Source organism: Mugil cephalus, chromosome 4, assembly GCF_022458985.1.
Source record: "Mugil cephalus isolate CIBA_MC_2020 chromosome 4, CIBA_Mcephalus_1.1, whole genome shotgun sequence".
NCBI lineage: Eukaryota > Metazoa > Chordata > Actinopteri > Mugiliformes > Mugilidae > Mugil > Mugil cephalus.
Genome location: NC_061773.1, coordinates 8733912 through 8754860, shown reverse-complemented (window position 1 = coordinate 8754860; position 20949 = coordinate 8733912). Strand labels below are relative to the sequence as shown.

Sequence of the window (20949 nt, the reverse complement as noted above, 5' to 3'; positions counted from 1 at the left end):
TCAAATCTGTTGGTTCAGAAATTAAGTTTACAATTTAGATGCTATTAAAGCCTGTGATTCAAACAAATGCTGCTAATCTCTATGCTCAACTGTCACTTTTTGCCACTTGGTGGCCGTAACCACGGACACTGCACTGGCTGTGACATCACGTGCATACTATAGAAACCTTGTGAGGAGGAGGAGAGGGAAGCAGAAGGAAGCGGATACATTCATACAAGTGCCTGGATAAAGCATACAAGTAGCATATATAAAGTTAAATCTTGCAACATTTCTCGTTTTGTGCTCATGCAGCATTAACCTATTTTATGAAACACCTGAATCTCCCCACTCAGCACACTGCTGCAGTCTGACATTGACATTGCCCTCACTTTTTTTTTTATTTGTAAAAAAAAAAAACAAGAACATTCACTCACGCCGTAGCCATTAAATTCGGTTGTGCGTGACAAATTGTGCTGTGTCATGGCCATGACCACTAATGGCCGAGACCTCCCTCCTCGCGGTTCAAGATGGCTGCCTTCCAAGATGATGACCATGAAGGAAGGTGGAAGTGAGGGGGTTTGCAGAGAGGTCAACAAGCCACAGATGGGCAAGGAGAGAAAAGTGAAAGCTGATCATGTTTTTGTTGTAAAGGTGCTGCATAGAGTAAAGTCTCCCCTTTCCTCTCTGTCCATCTCTCTCTCTCTCTCTCTCTCTGTTATAATTAATGCACACACAGATGTTTTAGCTGAGCCCCCCTGCAGACTCATGAAATTCAGATGTCTCTTTCTGTATCTCAGCTGTGCTCATCAGAGGCTGGAGCTGTGTGGACAACAGCACCGGCTTTGTCTTTTTCTTGTCTGCAATCAGTATGCTTCTTGTGACCTTGTATTTATTTCTCATTGCCAGTGTCGTAAGATATCAATCAAATACAGGCTACACCCACACAGCCCTGTGGGGGTGTCTGTGTTTAATATTGTCCAGCTTCATAATAAAATCCTCATCCTCTGGCAGGTTTCAACAAGCAATTTACACTTGACACCAGTCACGTGTTAACATCACCGACTCTATATAAAGATTAATGTCACCCATAGCACGCAGTTTAGCGATGGTTCCAGCCGTCTTGGCAGTGCCTGACCGCACCCAACTCTTGGTGAATTCAATAGTCGATACAGGAGTGCAGATAATGCTGTGTTCACACCTAAAAATAAACAAATAACCGCAACACTGTATGCGATTCCCCGTTGATCAAATGCTACTTGCCGTTATGTCATCATTCCATTCAAAAATCAAGAGTTTGAAAAAGCATATGATCGGTCCATGCGTCAGTGCACCAGTTCATCTTTAGCTTGTAGTGCAACACACTACATTTATTTAATCTGCAACAAACAGTTATAATGTTACTGACAATTATATTGACAATATCACATCTGTTAATGAATTTTATAAACCGTGATAATGTTTCATTCTTCTGCTCTGCTAATGTATCCTATATAAGAGGGCCCCCTTAAATTGGTGAATCACTTTTTGAAACAGATTGACAAGAAAATGATAGACTCTACCTGTGACTCACATGTCACAATGAGCCTTAATAAAACCATAAATGGCCATTAAAAGGCAAAAGTGGTGAAATAACAAAATCAAAAAGTCATCTGTCAATAGTTTCCAATCAGCACCTCTTCTTTTCGTCCTCCTGGCTCAGGAAGAGGAATGGGTGGTCGGTCTAATAAGCCTTTCTCTCTTCATAGAGGATTGACGTGCTTTTCTTCCCAGTAATTGGCCGTGGAAGCCATTAACCCGTAGAGTAATTGCATGTTGCTGTGTTTTAATTAGTGCTCAAGCTTATTGCATGCTGGTTCCCCAGGTGACCTGTAAATCTACCACAGACAACAGCCACAGCAAGCCAGTGGAGAAGGGCTGAGCATCGCTTCTCAATAAACCAATGATAGCTGGATGAAACCATTTTTATCTTCATTTTAACCTCAGTCCTGCACATTGCTGTCCATGTAATGTAATGCCTTTTAATATTACCTTACGAACAACATATGTTTTATTCATCTCTTCGGTGGTTCTACACATGATGTACTGATGTATGAGCAACTACAGACGAATTAAAATGAGATTCTTGTCAAATTATATTCTTCAGAATCATCTAGTGACCCCATATTAATTGATGGCTTTCTCAATAAATTGGATCTATCTTCTATAATTCCAGAAGTTAAAGAGCATCTTGAGGGACCTATTACCCTGGAAGAAATACAACAAGCTATACGTAACATGCAGAGCTCAAAAGCCCCGGGCCCAGATGGGTACACAGCAGAATTCTACAAAACATTTATTGATCTTATCTCTCCTTTATTACTTGAAGTATTAAATGAATCCCTTAGAACAGGTTTCCTCCCACCTACATTTTATCAAGCCAGCATCTTTACTGCTTAAAAAAGAGAAAGATCCACTCAGTCCAGGCTTGTATAGACCTGTGAGCCTTCTGGATGTAGACATGAAATTGTTGGCCAAGATTTATCTACACGACTGGAGAAAGCGCTTCCAACAGTGATATCTGGGGACCAAACAAGTTTTATTAAAGATAGACATTTATTTTTTAATCTTCGGCGCTTATTAAATATTATCTATTCTTCCAGCTCAAATTCACACAGTCTTGAAGTGCTAATGTCTCTCGATGCAGAGAAGGCTTTTGACAGGGTCCAGTGGGATTTCTGAATATTTGTGAATCTGAGTATTTCCCTCTAAACCGCTCCACCAGACAAGGTTGCCCTTTATCTCCACTTCTCTTCGCTTTGTCTATCGAACCGCTTGCAATATCTTTACGTACCTCAGATACCTAGGAATCACCAGGGGAGAGCAGGAGCATAAGGTGTCATTATACGCAGATGATTTATTACTGTATATCACCAACCCTTCAACATCCATTCCTAACATCTTGTCTATACTAGAGGGTGTTGGTAAAGTATCAGGGCTCAAGCTCATCCTTTCAAAAAGTGTTTTATTTCCCATTAATGCTAGTGCCTGCCATAAATCATTCAGTTCTCTCCCAAACATCAAGAATGTACGGAACAGGATTTTATAAAGTGGTCAAATCTTCCTATTTCATTGGCTGGTCGAATTAGTGAACACCCTCTCTACATTTCAATTTCTCTTTCAAAGGTTTTCCATTCCAATTTTTATTGCATTTATAATGCATTTAAAAAAAAAAAAAAAAAAAAAAAAAACTAGATACATTAATTTCCAGCTTTATATCCCTCCCGTTGTCCTCAAATATTACTAACAAATTTTACCCTCAAGAAAATGATTGACATAAACTTGTTGACCAAGTTTTTGTGTCAGGCACTTTGTTTATTTGTTGACTACATAAATAACACCTTGCTACCAGTGAGTTGACCTTCCCTCTACTGTTATTTTTTGAATGATGAACATTGATTGGGGTCAAACTGACCCAAGGATAATAGCAGGGATATGGACTAAAAAGACCCCCTGGATAAGGAAGGACTTCTTGCAAAGACCCAAGTCTGAGGGGGGAATGGGTCTACCTCTTTTCAAATTCTACTATTGGGCATGCAACTTACGAGCACTCTCCTTTTGGCCCCAAGATCATATACCTGCCTGGCTTCAAATTGAGAAAAAGGTTGTTCCCCAATTTTTTTATCAGCTCTATTTTTTTTGGCTTTACCCACTGCATATTCATATTCAATCCTATAATCTCACACTCCTCTGAATCTGGTCTTCAGTAAGAAAGTACTTTGGGTGGCACTTTGGATCTCTCTGACACCAAGTTTTTTAAGTGGTACAATAAAGGGATTCACTCCTTTTGGGACATTTTTATTGAGTATAAATTCCCATCATTTCAACAACTGTAAACCGAATTTGATCTACCTCACTCACATCACTTAAGGTATTTGCAGTTCCGAGATTTTGTCAGAAAAAAACACCAAATCCTTCCCCAACATGCCAGATAGTACATCAATGGATTCTATACTATTACTGAATCCGGTGACAGGATTCAATAAGAGGAATCTTGACTCTTTACAATACACTTTCATGTTTAAATGGTGCCACCTCTTTAGATCATCTAAAAACAGCCTGGATAAATGACCTGGGAACAGCCATTACTGATGACAGAAGCTTTGAAGCGACTGCAGTCCTCTTCGGTCTGTGCGAGACATGGGATCTTGCAATTTAAAGTACTTCATCGACTACATTTGTCGAAGGTAAAGCTCTGTATATGTATCCAAATATAAATCCTGCATGTGACAGATGTGGTCAATCACCTGCTTCATTAGCCCATACGTTTTGGCACTGTCCAAGAATAGCAACATACTGGAAAAAGATTTTCCAGTCTTTCTCGGACACAATAGGAAGAATGATTGATCCTAAACCACTGACAGCTGTCTTTGGCATTAAAGAACCTTATCTCATATTATCTAACTCTCAATGTAACATGATAACATTTATATGTCTTCTAGCACGCAGACAGATTTTACTATAGTGGAAGCAGGCTTGACCCCCGACTCACTCTTTTGAATTATGAGTGAAGATTATGCAACATTTGCAATCAGAAAAAAAAAAAAAATTCTCATTGAGAGGATGTGAAGACCAATTCTATCAAATCTGGCACCCCTTCATAGATTACTTGAACAGAAGCAAACCAACACTTCCTGCATTTAATCTGATGTTAATATAAAGACAGCACTGATATTTAATACCCTCTTCCATTTCTGACACTTCTCATGTGTTTTTTTGTTTTATTTGTTTTTTGTATTCTTTGGTGTATATATGTGTTGTTGATATGTATGCACGTTTGTTAAACTCTAAAAACCCAAATAAAAAGAGTGATAAAAAAAAGTGAGATTCTTGTATGTGGTCTGTATGGAGTACCAGCGGCCTTAGAAATGGTTTAGTGTTTAGACTTAGAAATGATTATACAGTTTATTGGAACAATATTTGTTTCACTGGGCTATAAATAAACAGGACTCGCCTCAGCCACAAGATTAAAATTCATTTCCTAAAATATAGATGAGACACTGCTGCTGCAAATCGCAATAAATCTCATTTTACCACTGACAATTTATGTGTGGACAAAGCATTAATCAAGAAGAATTGTTGTGTATTTGTCGCTTCTGAAATGTTAGGGTGAGCTGACTTTTTGATTTTTGAATCACATTTGGTTGTTTGGGATTTGCTTGTGCAAAAGAGAACATTTGCAAAGGCCACCTCTGACACGGAAAACTTGGTATTTAATCAATTAAACTGACAGAGCAACTGTTTGTTTTAAATGTTATTGGTTCATCTTGTAAGGTTTGTTTATACAATCTGTCATTCTGATCTTTGTATGTAATGAACACACCGAAACATGAATTTAGCTTTTCCAAGTTTAAAGCTCTTTTATTTAACCAGTGAAGTGAAGAATAACAAAAAACTGCAACGATCAGTTTACAACAAACACTTTTGGTCCTTGATGGCACTAGAAGACAAAAAAATGAGCTTGTTGATGAAGCTTGTCTCATCTTCAGCTGAACACCAGGTGTCGGCTCACCTAACCTAATGGGCTGGAACAGGGTGGAAAAGAATGGCTTTTAATGCAATTCAGATTTATTCATTCAGATTTAGTCTCTCCACCCGAGCCCTCGGCTTGGCCTCGTACCAAGGCAGCTAGGCCTGATTATTTCTTGCCAAATCTCTGGGGCACAGCCATACTCCAGATCTGTCCGGGGGCATCCTCCCAGTCCCGGGAATGAATCTGATCCTCTGATACTACAGGCCCTCTGGAGCCGCGGCCAAATCTGCGAGGCAGAAGAAAGGGGAGTGGGAACCAATGCAATTCAAAGTAATTTAGGATTTATATATATCAAAAAAAGGGTAATAAGATTCATGTCTGTTTTTAATTTCATTTTTCTTTGGTTGTTGTTTGACCCTATCCTTTACACACACAAAAAAAAAACATGTTAGATGTTTAGAACCTTAAGCCTATGACCATATTATCAAGCCACAAACGTGATCTAAACTTTGCCATAGCTGTGACTTCTGGATCCTGAAGCGCCTTTTCAAACAGACGTTTCAAGCACATAATGATTAATAATGGTACATACTGTAATATTTTAAAATTCAGATATGGAGAGCAGTTGCAAATGGTTGCAAATGGGTAAATGGATTTTCCATTTATCTCCACTGCTCTGCCACACTACTGACACCAGGACCCCTTTTAAGGACTTTCAACAACGGTGTAATGTATGTTGTGTTTTACTGAAATTCTTAGGTCACCTTATTAATGTTAGCTAGGCCATATTGATAAACATGCCGAAACCTTCTGTATTAGAATTTAATTTCACATTTCCTACAGCAGAAACATTTTTAATATGTTCTGATAGAAAACTGATACATAGAAGCTGGAAATTGCATAGATGTTTAGATCACTGATTTCCCATGTGCATGTTGTCATGCATGTTTCTGTTCTGATAATTAAAGGCTCTATCGTGGCACTGACCTCTGCGGCTGATGGAGAACAGAGTTCCTGGTTTCTCTCTGGGATCCAAGGAGCAGAGCTCTCAACACGAAGCCCAGCAGATGATCTTCAATGCTGTTGCCTTTGTTTTCACTTTCCTGGAGCACACACACAAACCCAAATGCAAAGCCTTGTGTCAAAGCAAGTAGCGTTTATATTGAAATTTCACAGACCCCATGGCTGGCTACTCCAACAGGTCTCTGCTGCCGTGGAGGGAGACCTTGAGATGTAGATATCAGTGCACAAAGGCAAAGAAATGTTACTCATCTTCACAGAAATGTCCATTCGTACTTATTTTTATGTAAAATAAAGCCTTGATCTGCCATGGATTTGCTCGTGATATAAATCATTGTCTTTTATCACTGCCTTGACTGCCTGTTGACCCCTGAATGCAACAATGAGTTGTACGCTGTTACATGAAGAGGGGCATTTTTTGAACTCTACATGGGCCAAGTGACTTAACCTGTCTCATTTGATAAAAGGCTCAGTTCTCATTTACATGCTGCAGGACATGTAGTGGCAGACGTCTGTGGAAGTGTTGGCATGACTTCTGGTCATGCAGAGACTCTTGTATTCACGCTAATGGGACCAGGCACAGAGCAGACACTCCATATTTAATTCAGAATGGCTGTATATTTTAACATATAATCACATATGAGATCAACATTAAATTTACATCTTCACATGCCAAAATAATTTTAGCCCTCACTCATAAAACTTTTTGTTTTATCTTGGGGGAAAAAAAAGATAGATAAGTCAAAGAGTTTAGGTATAATCATTCAGCGACTGTAATGACAAATTTGCAATTCGAGCCTGTGAGTGGTTTGTTGTCTTACCAGCCCCAGCAGGCGGTCGGCCATGTTCTCCTCTGAGCTGCCAGGCAGAATTTCGGTTTGGTCCAGTCCGCCTTGGATGTGAATAGCTTGACTGACGCCAGCCATTGCCACAACCAGAGCCAGAAAAGTCACCAGTGCAGTTGTGTCCATGGTCTCAGGCTGGAGAGGAGGTCAGGCAAATTCAGAAGAGGTTTCGCTCCTGGAAAGCAGAAGAGGGTCTCGTCCTGGTCAGGGTTCAGTGTCCTCCGTGTGCAACGTCCTGCCTAACTTCAGTGGTCGGAAGATCTCGCTGAGTCTTATATACAGCTCGCAGCCACCAGCAGGAAACCTCAGGAGGGCTGAAGAAAGATGCTACTGTACAACAGGGAGCAGGGGACAGGATAGAGGAAGGAGAGGCTCCTAATATGAGACTAAACCAGGTCCATTTAGTGGGATCAGGGCATTAGTGATGACCAAGTGCCGGAGTGCATTATTATGTGGTCCTTAGGGTAGTGCAACACAACTCTCCCCAGTTATTAAACAGATAAATCCCTGCAAATGGACTCCGAGCCACCAGTCCCCATTGTCTGGCAGTTGGGACTGCATGTACAGACGGAAAAACCTTTATTAATCACGTCATCACGTGTCGATATGAAACAGATTAGAAGACGACATTATTGATCTTAAGCAGCAACTTAATTGACAGAAATGTTTTGCTCCAAGTTTCTAAACCAGGAAATAAACCCATGTCAACTTTAATATCAAGCATCAAGTTTGTAATAAACTTACTGAGTCACTCATCAATCCATGAAGGATTAACGAATGTTCTGCATCTTTATTTTCATATAGAGGATTGCTTTGCAAGTGTAAGAAGACTCAAAGACAACATGTGTATATTTAAATTACAGGGAACATGTAAATGGTTTAAGGTCCACAATCAGAATCACTAAAAATAAACCAATAAATAATTGACCCTGTCTCAAAAGAATTACTGACATGGATGTAAAGCAAACTTCAGGTATATAATAATATTACAGGTCATCAAAGATCTTTGCTCACGCAGTAGAAGGGAGAGTTTTATGAGTTGTTTTTAATGTGCTGATCAAAGGATTTGAGAGGAAAGTTTCTCCCCAAGGAAAAACTGTCCTTTAATGAAACACTTCATCTGTTAAATGTCAGCTTCCTTCATTTTGTTCATTTCAAATGAAGACTACTTTCAGCCTGATTAGTGAGGAGTGAGACTGCCATTATTAGTGCAGTATGGGTTCACTTTGTCTCTGCGTCAGTGCGTGTTTGTGTGTAATAATTAGTCACTTCCCCAATACCGGCTGGAAGCAACATCTCCAGATTTGGCTCCTCAAAGTGCCTAATGGGCGACAATCCGCTTAAACACACACAGTCTTAACTGTCCCTGTTTAGCTGCCATGACAACCACGATGACATCTGAAGGATTCAGAGGGGAATTAGTTTCCATTACTAGAATAAGATCAGAAGCTCTTGGATTAGAGAAGAATCTAATCCGCTCTGTGCGACATGAACAATAAAATATGCATATTTTTTCTATTTTTTTTTTTTTTTAGTGGAAATTTCATCATATACACATCAATTGTGGGTAGAGCCTCGGTAAAAAATCATATCATAATACTGGTGTTTAATGGTGTCTTACCATATAGGTAGGACCCTGCTTTGACTCTGCTGCTAAACCCCATATGAGCAGGTAGAGTCGGATATTAAATTAATACAGTATGTAGTAATTTAGAATTCATATAGAATTTTCTTGATTTTATATATCTGAGGAAAATATTGACTTTAACTTGTGTACACCAGGTTGTAGTAGTTTACAGAAAATGCTGTGTTCAAGTGGTAACATCTGCCGTGTTTAGCTAGCTTATGACCTATACTGCACCAAGACCCCAGGGAGAGCTCTACTTGCTTTGGCTTCACTATTGAGGAGCTGTTCTGTCGTCCGTCTTTAAACAGTTTTCGGACAAGATCAGTACCATTCACGTAAAACGTGAACATGAGGCTGCTGTCAACACCTTAATATGTTCCAGCAGTTGTGGTTAGCCTAGCTTAGCATTTGTTTCGACCTCGCTTTGTCTAGGGGGAAAGAGGAAGCAACACAGTATATTTTGCTGGAGATAAAAAGTAATTATTGTCAGGCGTCTTGTGGTCTTAATACAAACTTAAGAATTAGCCCGTTAAAATACAAAAGGTAAAAGAAAAGAGGACTCCAACGGAGCACAATTGTTTGACACAACAAAAATTAAGGGAAATGTTAACAACTACAATGAATAAAGGGAATCCCGAGTCCCGCGAAACAACCACCACAAAGTAACACAAAGGACCCTGTCTGAACACCATCTTGATAACAATTCCAATTCCAATATAGAAACAGCATTAAACACACTAAAGCGATAAATGGCACAGCGCGTGTCAACCCAGGCGGGCAACCATCTACACTAATGCCGCCACCTCGAGGTGCCAGAACGTCCCATCTTTGAATGCCATGGTCCGCTAGGACTGGCCTATAACTTGACCAATGGTCGTTCGCCAGGTGGGGATAGACTTTCTGTCATCACGCCTATCCTCACCTGGCGAACGACGAATGAGTAAGAGCATTAAGACTGAAAAGAGAAAGAAACTGCTTCAGCTTGGTTCAAAGGTAGGAAAAATGGTCATGTCAAGTGGTTGTATTTTGGTTGTAAATATTATGGTTGTAGTATTTGGAGAGGACCAGACTAGCTTTTTGTCATGACCTGGCTCCAGTGGCCACAACAACAGAAAGATACACCAGTATATCGATTTAAAAAACTTCATTTATTCACCAAACTAAACCAAATTAACGTGCCAAATACTTCATACACAAAGAGGACACCAGGTTTTATCACACTTTACACCTATTTGACACCGTTATGCTAAGCTATTAGTGTAGCATGGATGTAAGAATAAAGTACAAGAGGTTTCCTCTTTGGCCTCCATAACCTTCAGGAGTGACCTTTTTGTTAGCTTGTTAACTGTTTGCCTCAGTGCCTCTGAGACATGATCAGTTGCTAGGTAGCAAAAGCTACTGATGCTGTTTGGTCATAACCGTAATTCATTTTGTTCAAATGCCATCCAACAACAATTCAATTTTAAACTTAAAATCCTCTCATCTAGAGAAAATCATTTATGCTGCTCATCTTTTTTTTTTTTTTTTGTCACTCTTTTGCAATACCCTCATGAGCATTTACATCATCTCCCCGCTGGTAGTCACAGAAAAGATTTAACTCAGGGTCAGTCTGACCTCTGGACTGTGATATATTTTATTGATGATGATTAATGCTTTTATCTGAAAGGCTTTCGATCAGCTGTCAATTAAGTTATTTCATTTTAAACAATGCTGATATATCTTCTTCAAGAAGATGGATATTCAAAAAGGATCTTCTCATAGATTTTTTGCTCCTGTTGGTAGCTTTCCTCAGGTCAAATGAGCTTATATGGGCAATAATTCCATAAAACAGATAGATAGATAGATAGATAGATAGATAGATAGATAGATAGATAGATAGATAGATAGATAGATAGATAGATAGATAGATAGATAGATAGATAGATAGATATGCGTACATGTATAATTATTATGAATTTAAATGGTTTTGTGTGTGACACAAAGCAAAATTCCCAAATAGGTATTACAGTTTCCAGAGTTTTGGCACCACTTGGTGTTTTCTGGGTGAACTGCAGCTTTCAAGAATTAATGCACATAGATGTAAATCTTTGTAGAATGATGTGAGCAACGCTGTCTGCTACGTTTATCTTGTTTCCTTTTATTTTATTTACATTGTTAAAACAGTGCAGCCAAACAAAAATAAATAAAACCATGAATCATGAACAAATGAAAAAAAAAAAAGAAACGTGGGAAAGTAGGAACAGCAACAGGACCTCCATGCAGCTAATATATGATTGTCCAGCAATACCTAAAAATCAAGCTGACTCTTCATGCTTTACAGCCACATCATCGATCCAAATTAGATCCAAAGCAAGTTCGTCTGGTTCCGACTTATTCTGCTCTCACGGGAAACTTCTCCTCTCTCTTGGTGTCGCTTCAGCATTGGAGGGACATCAACTTGTCCACCGGTGTCCAACAGATGTTTCAGGGCGGCGTGATCTAATTTGCAGTAGCCTCGTGTTTGTAATCAGTGGCTCGCCATCTGCCACTTTTACAATAAGGCACTTGTACGCAATTAGAAATGTCAGCTCATGAAATGAATGCAATCCAGGAACCTGACTCAATGAGTGGAGGATATTAGCAGGAACAGTGCCATAAGCAGGTTAATACAGTCCATCCTAACACTTTGAAAACTGCAGTATGTATACAAAAGGCCACAATGTCTCATGGTGAAGTATCTTTACAGTCATCTCAGTAAAAAAAAAGAATATGGGGGTGTCACTTGAAAACCACATGTAAAGAAATTCAGTTGCACAGTCGTATAATTATTAAATGCAGACTGTAGCATACACAGAGCACATGTCATTTCATTATTAGACACCACGCATCTATGTTTGTTTCTCTGATACATCTGGTTTTCATGTGACAACAGTAATGTGGCCACGTCAGAAGCTGTGATGTGTTTTTGTTCAAGTTGACTCAGGCAGTTGAGTAATGATGAACAATACGCTTGACTGACATATTAGCAAAAAAAAAAAAAAAAGATAGGGCTTGTTCGTTTGCTTGAGTAAGGCAATATAAAAAAAACGGTGAGCTTACTTTACGCCTTTTCCAGCGCAGCCAGAAAACATTCACTGTTACATAATGAAATATTTCCAGTGTCAGCCAACTAAAAGGAAAAAATCCCAAACATTATTTGGGATATAAAACTGCATTTTTTTTTTCATTGCCCATATAAGTCGTCCATCATACAGTAGTTAAGGCAAAAAGTAGTTTTTGTAATGGGCAGTGACTTTTTTTTTTTTTTTAGCAACAATGTCCTCTATGTGTGTACTGTATGTCCATTCATGCACGTCTTTGATTTTCAGTCCTCCTTTGTTCTGTCAGTCAAACTGATGACTGACTATGAAGCGTGATCGCTCCTTGTGTAGGCTGTGAAGCATATTGAGCAGCTAAACTGGTTCTAACATTGTCGCGGGCCTTCAGTATTCACTGTAAAAACCGCGGTAAAAGGCCAGCCGTCAGCCGGATACGGACAACACGGATCCAGTCACAGTGTAACAGGCCGAAGACGTGAAAGTACTGACGCAGCAAAGTGGGCACAAGTTTTCACGATCCCAGTCCCAGTGCAGGTTTTTAATCAGTTAGTTCCAATGCAAAGACAGAATGAGTGCCACGTGTGGTGATTCGAAATGTTTCAGTCAGTCAGTGCTTCAAAGCGAGTTAGGAGGTCCCGTCGCTCCAGTGCGTGGCCCATTCCTTTTTATGGACACCTCCCGACTTCTCAGTCTGGAACTGTGGCCGGTCCTCGCGAGGAATCTTCACCGCGTGGTACTGAGGCAGTTTGTCTTTGTAGTGGGCTCGCTGGAAGAAGCCACACTGCCGATGCAAGAGGGAGAGTAGACAGAAGAAGAAGAAGAGAGGGAGGAAGGGATGAGGGCGCAGATAGGAAGGAAAAAACAATGAATGAATAGATGTTATTAACAGATGTTCAGTATCATGCCTTGTAAGACAAGTAAACTAAGCAGTAAAATTAATTACATGACTGTCTCCTAGTTGGTCTGAGACAAATGAGCAGACAAAGTCTTTACCTGACCGCTCTCAATAACGATGACTATTTAATAAAAAGGCACATCCACTCAAGAAGCACATGCTCTGCGTTTCTAACGTCAGCCTTAAGTCTCTGTGATTAATACACCTACACACTGAAGTGCCGTTAACAGAATGTACACTCATTAAAATGAACAAAAACACCACGTGACCCCAGTGATAAGTGCATTCTGGCACCTGGAGAAGCCTGTTTTTAATGAGATGCAAGTCAAATAGGGGTGTTAATGAGAAACGTGCATGACAAGCACATCATGATAAATGAAGAGCCTTCATAGACAGATGCCGGAATGAACGTGTGCAGACGGTTAAACGTTAAGAGGCAACACAGCACAGCAGGCATGTCAAAGCTCTGGAGGAGGGACGGCTGAATGGTGTTCAATAGGCACGGATTAAACTGTTTTGAATTTATACCCCAAACCCACCCCCATTTCTGCAGAAAGCAGAAGCCATCACAGTGGTGAGTATTAAGACTGCTTCATCTGAGTGCCCAGTTGTTTAAAGACCCTGAAGCTCTACCACGCAGTGTACGAATGAAACCTATAAGCTTTAAGTACAATTAGCCATTTACAGTCTGTGGTTGGAAACCTAAGTGACCATTTACAGCAGCTATTATCCAATCACAGCTTAGCAACCGTAACCAGGCTTGGCAGGCCCGCTCAGGATTTCCCCTCTACATGGAAGCAGTTAACGAAGCTCAAGTAGAAGCAATACTCTGCACGCCAAGAGTCTGGCAGATTTGTGGGATGCATTTAACGTTGACAACGGTTGGTCCCGACTGTGTGGGAAGTTTTCCGCATGCTCAGAATTTAAGCTAACTAGCCAGCAGCTGCATCCTGCTCTTTAAGTATGGAACAGTTAAAAAACAACAACTAGGTACATCCTAAAAATACTCTCAGCGAAAAATACTGTTTTAATCGGCTTATCTCTGCCCCCGAGGTTAAAGTCCCCCTCCTTTCAAAAATGTGTTTGCTGCTGAAAGTAGAAAGTTGTAAAGCGTCCTCATCTGATATGGAGACAGTTCTGGTCCAACTTATTAGTGTGACATGGAAACTTTGCACAGTAAACAAGTTTCCGTTGAGGAGCCCTCATGTCTCCAAAAATAAAACCTTTGTGAAGAAGTTTTTATTTTATTTTTTTCTGGATTGTTCAATGCCACTTTAAGTTTTTCTAATAAGATATTAACTTTTTAAAGGAACAGACACAAAATATTATGTAAAGAATAGCATTTTTTATACGCCTGCAACATGACAGAAATCTTTAAGGGTAATGGAAAATTCAAACGTGTTTTTTTTTTTTTCTTACTGGGACATTTAGCTTTAGTCTTATATATATATATACAGTATCATGTACATTGTATGTGTTTCGCTTGGTCTTAAAAGAGTCAACCAAATGCACTAAAATGTCACAGACATTGTTTTCGACCACCTAGTGAAGTCGGCTACAGAACTAAGCTGATAACTGTGCCATAGTTATCACTGCAAACCACACAGCTGATGTTTAAGGATCCAAAACCTGCCAAGCACAGAGCTCCAAGAAGTGCACAGCTTAGCCAAAGAACAATCACCCTCCATCTCAGGTATTACTGATATGATGTAAGTGTTTGTGTCAAAATGTGCTCATATTTCATGCAATAATGAACACCACCGGCCCCAGAGTGGGTCGAGGAACAAAGCGACTGTGCATGAGGATTTTTTACCGCTAGGAGGGAGAGGAGGAGGGGAGAGCAGGCCAGAGGGAAATATGTTTTTTTTTTTTTCTGTATTATAGCTCTGATGCCTGCTTCTCCACCTCCGAGGGTTGGACCCCCAAATGGGCACGGTAGTACTCCGTCTCATAGTGCTGGCGCCTCTCACTGCGTTTGAAGAACCCGCACTGGGGCAACAGATCACAGCAGGGGACAGTGGAGAATAGGAGAGTGGATGAGACAGGAAGGGGATTTAGGGACAGACGGTCCCCAAATGGAACAGACACAACAAGAGGGAAAGAACACAAACACAGGTACAAAAGAGGAAAGATGAGAGTGAGCTGGAAGAAGTAAGGTGATTACAGGACAGATCAGCAAAGTAGGAAGTAACTGGATTGTCATGGCAGGAAAAGGAGAAAATGCTTGTCATTACTTGAGTAATGACAAGTACAATGACAGGAATGATGCCAGTGACACCTTTAGGTTCGTCTTGTGTACAGGCAGCTGAACTTTGGTGGAAAGTAATAATGTAAATTTACCGACGTTTTACTTTATTTTTATGCCGCATCACTCATCTATTACACTTAAGTAAAGATTGAGATGATGTATCTTCTAATCCACCCCGAGTATTATGCAATCATAGTTACTTTTTAAAAAACAGATCATATGATTAGTCTTTAAAATGTATTGATTTCCAATGACAAGGTGGCTCATTATAGCTATACGTTAACCAATTATAGCACGGAGCACAGTTACAATTACAAAAACAAAGAAAAAAACTAGAATACGCAAACAACACAAATAAAACAACACAGATGTGTATGCAGGATCTGTGTTTTGCAAAAAAATAGCTGGGCCTCCCATGTTTTACCTTCCAGAGTATGCAGACCAGTAGAGTCAGCAGCAGGATGCCTGCGAGGATGGCTATGAGGATGATCCACCAGGGGATCCAGTGCTGGTCAGCAAGACCAGGCTCAGGGTAAATCATCACTGGAACCTGGAAAGACAGCAGAGTGCACACTGTGATAATGTTTATCACTGAATGTGCTTTTTTTTTTTTTTAATGATTAATTGTTTAATTTAATTTAATTTAATTTAACTGCTGTGAATATATTTCTCTTTTCACACCTTTCTGAATGATCCAAAACACTAACAGCTGCTCACTGCGAAGTGGCAGCAGAGTGATGTCTAGTAGTAGACGGGTGTACCTGTGCAGCAGCATCCCTGAGGACCAGGTGTTTGATGCTGGACTTCACGGTGATGTTTGCTCTGACCAGCAGCTCCAGGGCACTGACAGCTGAGAACTCCTGAGAGACAGAGACAGACAAACCGAGGTCAAAGTGCCATACTAAAACATGTTTCAGACAAATGCAACTCACTGTTCCATTGAATGCTTAAGGAGAAGACGAGTGAGTCCTGAGATGAATGTAAGTGCCACTAGCAGCTGGAGTCTGAGCCTGAGATGGAGAGTAACACAAAGAAAGGAAAAGAAGCAAGGGCTCATTTTACCTCGATAAAGCTGCTGTTCCACAGTCTGGCGTGGATCTTGAGGACAGCCTGACCAGAGAAGCTGTGGAGAGGACACTGGAACAGGACACATCGTGCCGACCCCAAGAGACAATCCTGGAGAACAAAAGACATAACAAAGCTATGAAAGCTACCACTTCATCATTTCTGCAATTAATAATAGAAATAAACTGACGTTGCTTAAGTGCATTAGCAGGAAACCAGTTAACCACTGATTTACACTGTCTCGTGCTCATCGCTCTCCTCATTCTCCTCCTTACCAATTTGAGCGACTTGCGTCTTTCTGAAGCTGCCACAGCTGGTGTGGTTTGTCCCACGCTGCTCTTTGTCATCACCTGACCTTCATCCTCCGGGTGAGAGCGCCGCGTTCTTCCGACCTGCTGAAACCGATTCATTTATGCACATTTAAGAAGACGCAAAATTTGCGTGGACATAACTGTTTTTTTGTTCTCAAAGTCCTAATCATTTAATAATTTGAATCAAAAACGAATCACGAGCGCTGTCGGACAAGTCCGTCCTCGAGCTACTGCACCTACCGCGTTATTGTCGGGATGTTGTGGCTCTGCTGGGGAGGAGCTCTGTAGCTTCAGGGAATTCAGGGCTTCTGTGGGGGTGCAGCGAGTGTCTGGGTGGCCCTCAAACTTCAGGCTGGCAGGATACAGGAGCCATTTCTTATTAGTCAGCTCGTAAGGCCACATGATGTTGAGGAAGGCAGAGCCGAATGTCTGGAGAGCTTGGCCAGGATTAGCGACCTGACAGAGAAGGAATATATATGGTGCATTTATATCAGAAGGTGGAATTTTTTTAAACTTTCTTGGGTCATTTTTATAATTGTAAGACACAATCAATTGAAAACGTATATGGTAATGTCTGATATGTTTGCCAGATAGATTATTCTGACATACTGATTTTTTTTCAGCCATGTTAATTGATTAATGTACACTAATTAGGCATAACATTATGACCACCAAGGTCTCCATTGTGCCACATAAACAGTTGCGACTCATCAGAGAATAGACATGGTCCTTCTGAGGGGGTCCTGTTGTGAGTGTATGTGGGTGGTACATGTCTGAGAACACAAATACCAGGTCCAAAAGTTTCCCGGCACACACACAAGGTTGTTGCTCACCACAAACTCAAAATCCACAGGGCTGCCGACGTCCTCGAGGCTGGTCATGGCACTCTCCCCCATCACCGTGCCACTGAAGAACAGCTGGTGAGGACGAGCAAGTCTGCGGTGAGATAATAACATCAGTGTGTCAGACAGCTGCATACGCAAGACTGCAATGTGCTCACTGGGTAGCTGCGGTGGAAATCACAGCAACCCTAACCCAAAGCTGCCATCAAGCAATTTTAATTAATTTTAATTAATTAGTGTTAAATCCTGTAGCAGGTCTCAAACTCTGATCTTCACATGTAGGAGAATAGGGTGCACTCTTAAATTCTAGTGAAGGAAATCGGCTTAAAAAGACGTTCACTCACCCACTGACAGACAGAGGGAGCTCTATCACAACTTTAGCATAAGCTGTGACTGGGTCCAGGTCAGACTGTTCACTGATACTGTGGACAAAACCAACACAGATCAAACAATTGTGGGTTCAACGTGACCAAATCCTCGACTTTAAAAAAGGAAGTCATCGATCCTTGACGTGTTACTGTGAGAGACGACGTGGAGAGCTTACGTTGTCAGTAAAAGGTCTGCTGTCAACTCAGTGGTCTCAATGGTAATGTTGGACGTGCTCAGGTTGATGGAGAATTTCAGCTGAGAGACAAACATAAAGAATTGTTGAGCTGTTTTACACTTGATGAATACAGCAGACTTCTTTTTAGTTAAGATGCAATGATGTTTCGTTATATGTCAGTAGATATATATCAATTCTGTAATTGCAGCAACTTATAAAACCTATACTTTGTCGGTCTTCTTTACCTTAGCACCTCGTTTCACAGGGTTTCCCAGGTCACATTCCACTTGTGAACCGTTCTGATTCGCTTGACATCTCATCTACAAACGGGCAGGAAAAAAACACATCAGAGCAAAGAAATGACAGTATCTAGAATATGACCCTAACTTGAATATGGTGTCCAAAATGCAAATATGAGACAGCATTTTACTAAGCAGAGCCCGAACCTGTGGCGGGATCCTGGAGCCGCCATACGACAGCGTGTTTGGAAGTGAGATAAACAGCTGAGCAGCGTGAGCGTCATCGCCATCCTCCTCAGGGTACAGAGGGTCAGAGGGCATGTTGGTGACAGTGATCTCCAGCACCACCACCCGCTGGTCTGACAGAGAAAACACCTGCACGTTGTCCTCGTCTCTGCACAGAAGACAGTGCAGATGGAAATGAGAATACATTCATCCGTGACAGCACAGCACAGCAACAATTTTTATTATTTGTCTTGTCGACAAAGCACATGAAAAGTGGGGCACCACTCTTGTATATTATCAGACAGTAATATAGCTACACGTTATGATGAGCTTGCACAAAAAGATCAGTTCAAGATCCATCACACTAAGAATCAATCATCTTCACCAAACAAAAACAGACTTTGCTCCCACAGCATACGCAATGTTGTCTTGGGGTGTGTGTTGCTAGGCAACAGCTCGCACAAGTAGATCCGGGCAGGTACTAACTTTGGCAGGGGGGTGAAGAGGTCTGAGGTCAGGGGCCGGGTTCCAAACTGGTAGCTCAGCTTCAGGTTGCTCTGGCAGATTTTGTCGCTGCCGCATCCTTCTCGCAGGAAGTTCACCTTCAGGAGTGAGAAGAGGCAAATGTCAAGCTATTTACTTCAAACTAGATTAGGATGGCGTGATAAATTCTGAAATGTGTTCCAAGTTTAACTGCATTTTGACGTGAAATTTAAATAAAAGCTCCAGAAATTCACTCTTTCCAGTTTCTCATATTAATATATATACATTTTTCATCCTCATGACAAGCAAATTAAATAACCTTGTGTTTGGACTGTTCATCAAATAAAACACTGTATTTGAACATCTTTGACTGATCAGACACATTTCTCTTGTTCTACATTTCTCGTGATTATATTCTGCTCAAAATTAGTTACTGACAAAAACAACTGTAAACTTGCAAAACCTTGTGTGCAGATAAGAAGGTAGCAAAGATGAATCAGCAGAAAACATTTCAAGATAATTGTGATTTATGAAGATTATTCCTGCAGCAACCGGCTGTTATTGTCTTATTAAAAAATAATTAAAATAAGCAATTAATGGTAACAACAGGTTTCATGTTTGCTCAACTTGCTCTGATAAAACTGGATTAATGCACTAATGGAATCACATGAGCTCTGGACTTACATTCGTTACTGTTGTTGCTTTTCATTACTTACACTTTTTTTTGTTACTTTTGCTACTTTTCATTATTTTTCTCCACTTACTGCTACTTTTTTTTTATTATTTTTCTTTGCTTTTTGTACTTTTGTTACCTTTTATTACTTTTCGTTATTTATGTTACTTTACATTTCTTTTATTTACTTTCATTACCTTTTGTTACTTTTCGATAAATACTTGGATTTCATTTTGTTACAGACCTCAGAATGCAGTGTGTTAGATGGGGAGATGTTCAGTACGGGCGGCAGCTTCTCCAGCTTCTTGGCAGAGTGCCTGCGTAGAGGCACGGACTTGATAGTGTGGGTTACAGCCAAAGAGATGGGACGCAATTTGTCACGGATATTCTCCTTTAGGACAGAAAATAAAAGACTCACGTTCAACAAGAGATTTGGTAAACGACTTGATGTCGAAAAAAAGTGTTATTTCTGACTTCCATATGCCAAAATATGTAATGAAAAGGAAAAAGATTCCATGTGATAAAAACAATAATTTACAGTGAAAATCTCATCTCATTCGTATTTGCCCAGTAGATTAAAATAAGGTGCCAGAACCAAACCCTGCCAATAATAAGGTACTGACATGCAGCTGGAAGATGGCGCTGGTGCACACAGACTGACGCTGCCGATGCAGCTCCACTTCTTCGGTCTGCGTGTACTCTGGCTCCAGGGGACTGTGGCCCAGGAAGTTCACGCGGTGCGGGAGGCCCAGCTTCCTGCGATCAGTGTCGGCTTCAAAGTGCACCACAAGGGCTTGAAGAGAGGAAAGCGGGCAGAGAGAGAAAGAGAAATGTCATGACACACACAGAGAACACTTAAAGAGCCCACCAGGGGCTGGACATATAGAAACTCCTCATCTGAGGGAATACCGTATTACACAGCTGTGATTAAGTCATAATAAAGTTTACTGTTGCAGATGAGGTTACTTTCTGCTCTAAATAGCAATGACTGCAGTCACTGTGGCGAGTGATATGAAGTCCCATGTTACAGGAGGATAAAAACAGTTCAGAAATCCGAGGTGTGACTTACTAATGTGTGGTGAGTAGTGCGCTGGGTGGGCTGTGAAGGCGAAGCAGGCCATGACCTCCACACTACAAAAACAATATAACGAATGATACTTTTTATTTTATTTTATTGTTGTTACTAAATTGTGTTTTTAAATTGTGCAGTTCTTACCAGACTCCATCTCTGCCCTTACAGTTGGACTGCTCCAAATCAATGTATTGTGGGTCGATAGATATTTCTCTGATCACATGGATGACTGGACGAGACCTTGGGGACACAGAGAAATATTATCTAGTTAGATGTGCGATTTGATCTCTCTCTC

General features: G+C 40.6%; 2 protein-coding genes across 7 annotated transcripts in view; both read right to left on the bottom strand.

Annotated features, from left to right (window-relative positions):
• Positions 1 to 5349: 5349 nt before the first annotated feature.
• Positions 5350 to 7586, bottom strand: npffl (neuropeptide FF-amide peptide precursor like). Its single transcript, XM_047583541.1, has 3 exons — positions 7330 to 7586; positions 6476 to 6591; positions 5350 to 5774 (listed from the first exon to the last, which is right to left on the bottom strand). The coding sequence occupies exons 1-3, from the start codon at positions 7477 to 7479 to the stop codon at positions 5654 to 5656; spliced, it is 387 nt and encodes a 128-aa protein (XP_047439497.1). The 5' UTR covers positions 7480 to 7586; the 3' UTR covers positions 5350 to 5653.
• Positions 7587 to 11097: 3511 nt separating this feature from the next.
• Positions 11098 to 20949, bottom strand: part of itga7 (integrin, alpha 7) — a 30160-nt gene continuing 20308 nt past the window's right edge. For 4 of the 6 annotated variants that reach the window (XM_047583377.1, XM_047583379.1, XM_047583382.1 and 1 more), the window contains 16 exons: positions 20799 to 20894; positions 20652 to 20713; positions 20206 to 20375; positions 19827 to 19973; positions 18913 to 19028; positions 18409 to 18595; positions 18208 to 18282; positions 17963 to 18042; positions 17763 to 17840; positions 17410 to 17512; positions 16817 to 17032; positions 16541 to 16660; positions 16263 to 16376; positions 15962 to 16060; positions 15625 to 15750; positions 11098 to 12838 (listed from right to left, as the gene is read on the bottom strand). In XM_047583377.1, the coding sequence (XP_047439333.1) occupies positions 12683 to 12838; positions 15625 to 15750; positions 15962 to 16060; positions 16263 to 16376; positions 16541 to 16660; positions 16817 to 17032; positions 17410 to 17512; positions 17763 to 17840; positions 17963 to 18042; positions 18208 to 18282; positions 18409 to 18595; positions 18913 to 19028; positions 19827 to 19973; positions 20206 to 20375; positions 20652 to 20713; positions 20799 to 20894 (1945 nt within the window). In that variant the 3' untranslated portion in view covers positions 11098 to 12682. Of the gene's footprint in view, positions 12839 to 14828; positions 14942 to 15624; positions 15751 to 15961; positions 16061 to 16262; positions 16377 to 16540; positions 16661 to 16816; positions 17033 to 17409; positions 17513 to 17762; positions 17841 to 17962; positions 18043 to 18207; positions 18283 to 18408; positions 18596 to 18912; positions 19029 to 19826; positions 19974 to 20205; positions 20376 to 20651; positions 20714 to 20798; positions 20895 to 20949 lie in introns of those variants that run through there. The other 2 variants (XM_047583378.1, XM_047583380.1) reach the window with 2 other exon arrangements.

Excerpts from the sequence above, each read along its gene's own strand:
- npffl (XM_047583541.1), bottom strand. The coding sequence starts at position 7,479 with ATGGACACAACTGCACTGGTGACTTTTCTGGCTCTGGTTGTGGCAATG. Across the intron at positions 6,592-7,329 it reads CCGACCGCCTGCTGGGGCTG|GAAAGTGAAAACAAAGGCAA; the intron begins GTAAGACAACAA and ends TGTGTGCTCCAG. Across the intron at positions 5,775-6,475 it reads GTTCTCCATCAGCCGCAGAG|ATTTGGCCGCGGCTCCAGAG; the intron begins GTCAGTGCCACG and ends TCTGCCTCGCAG.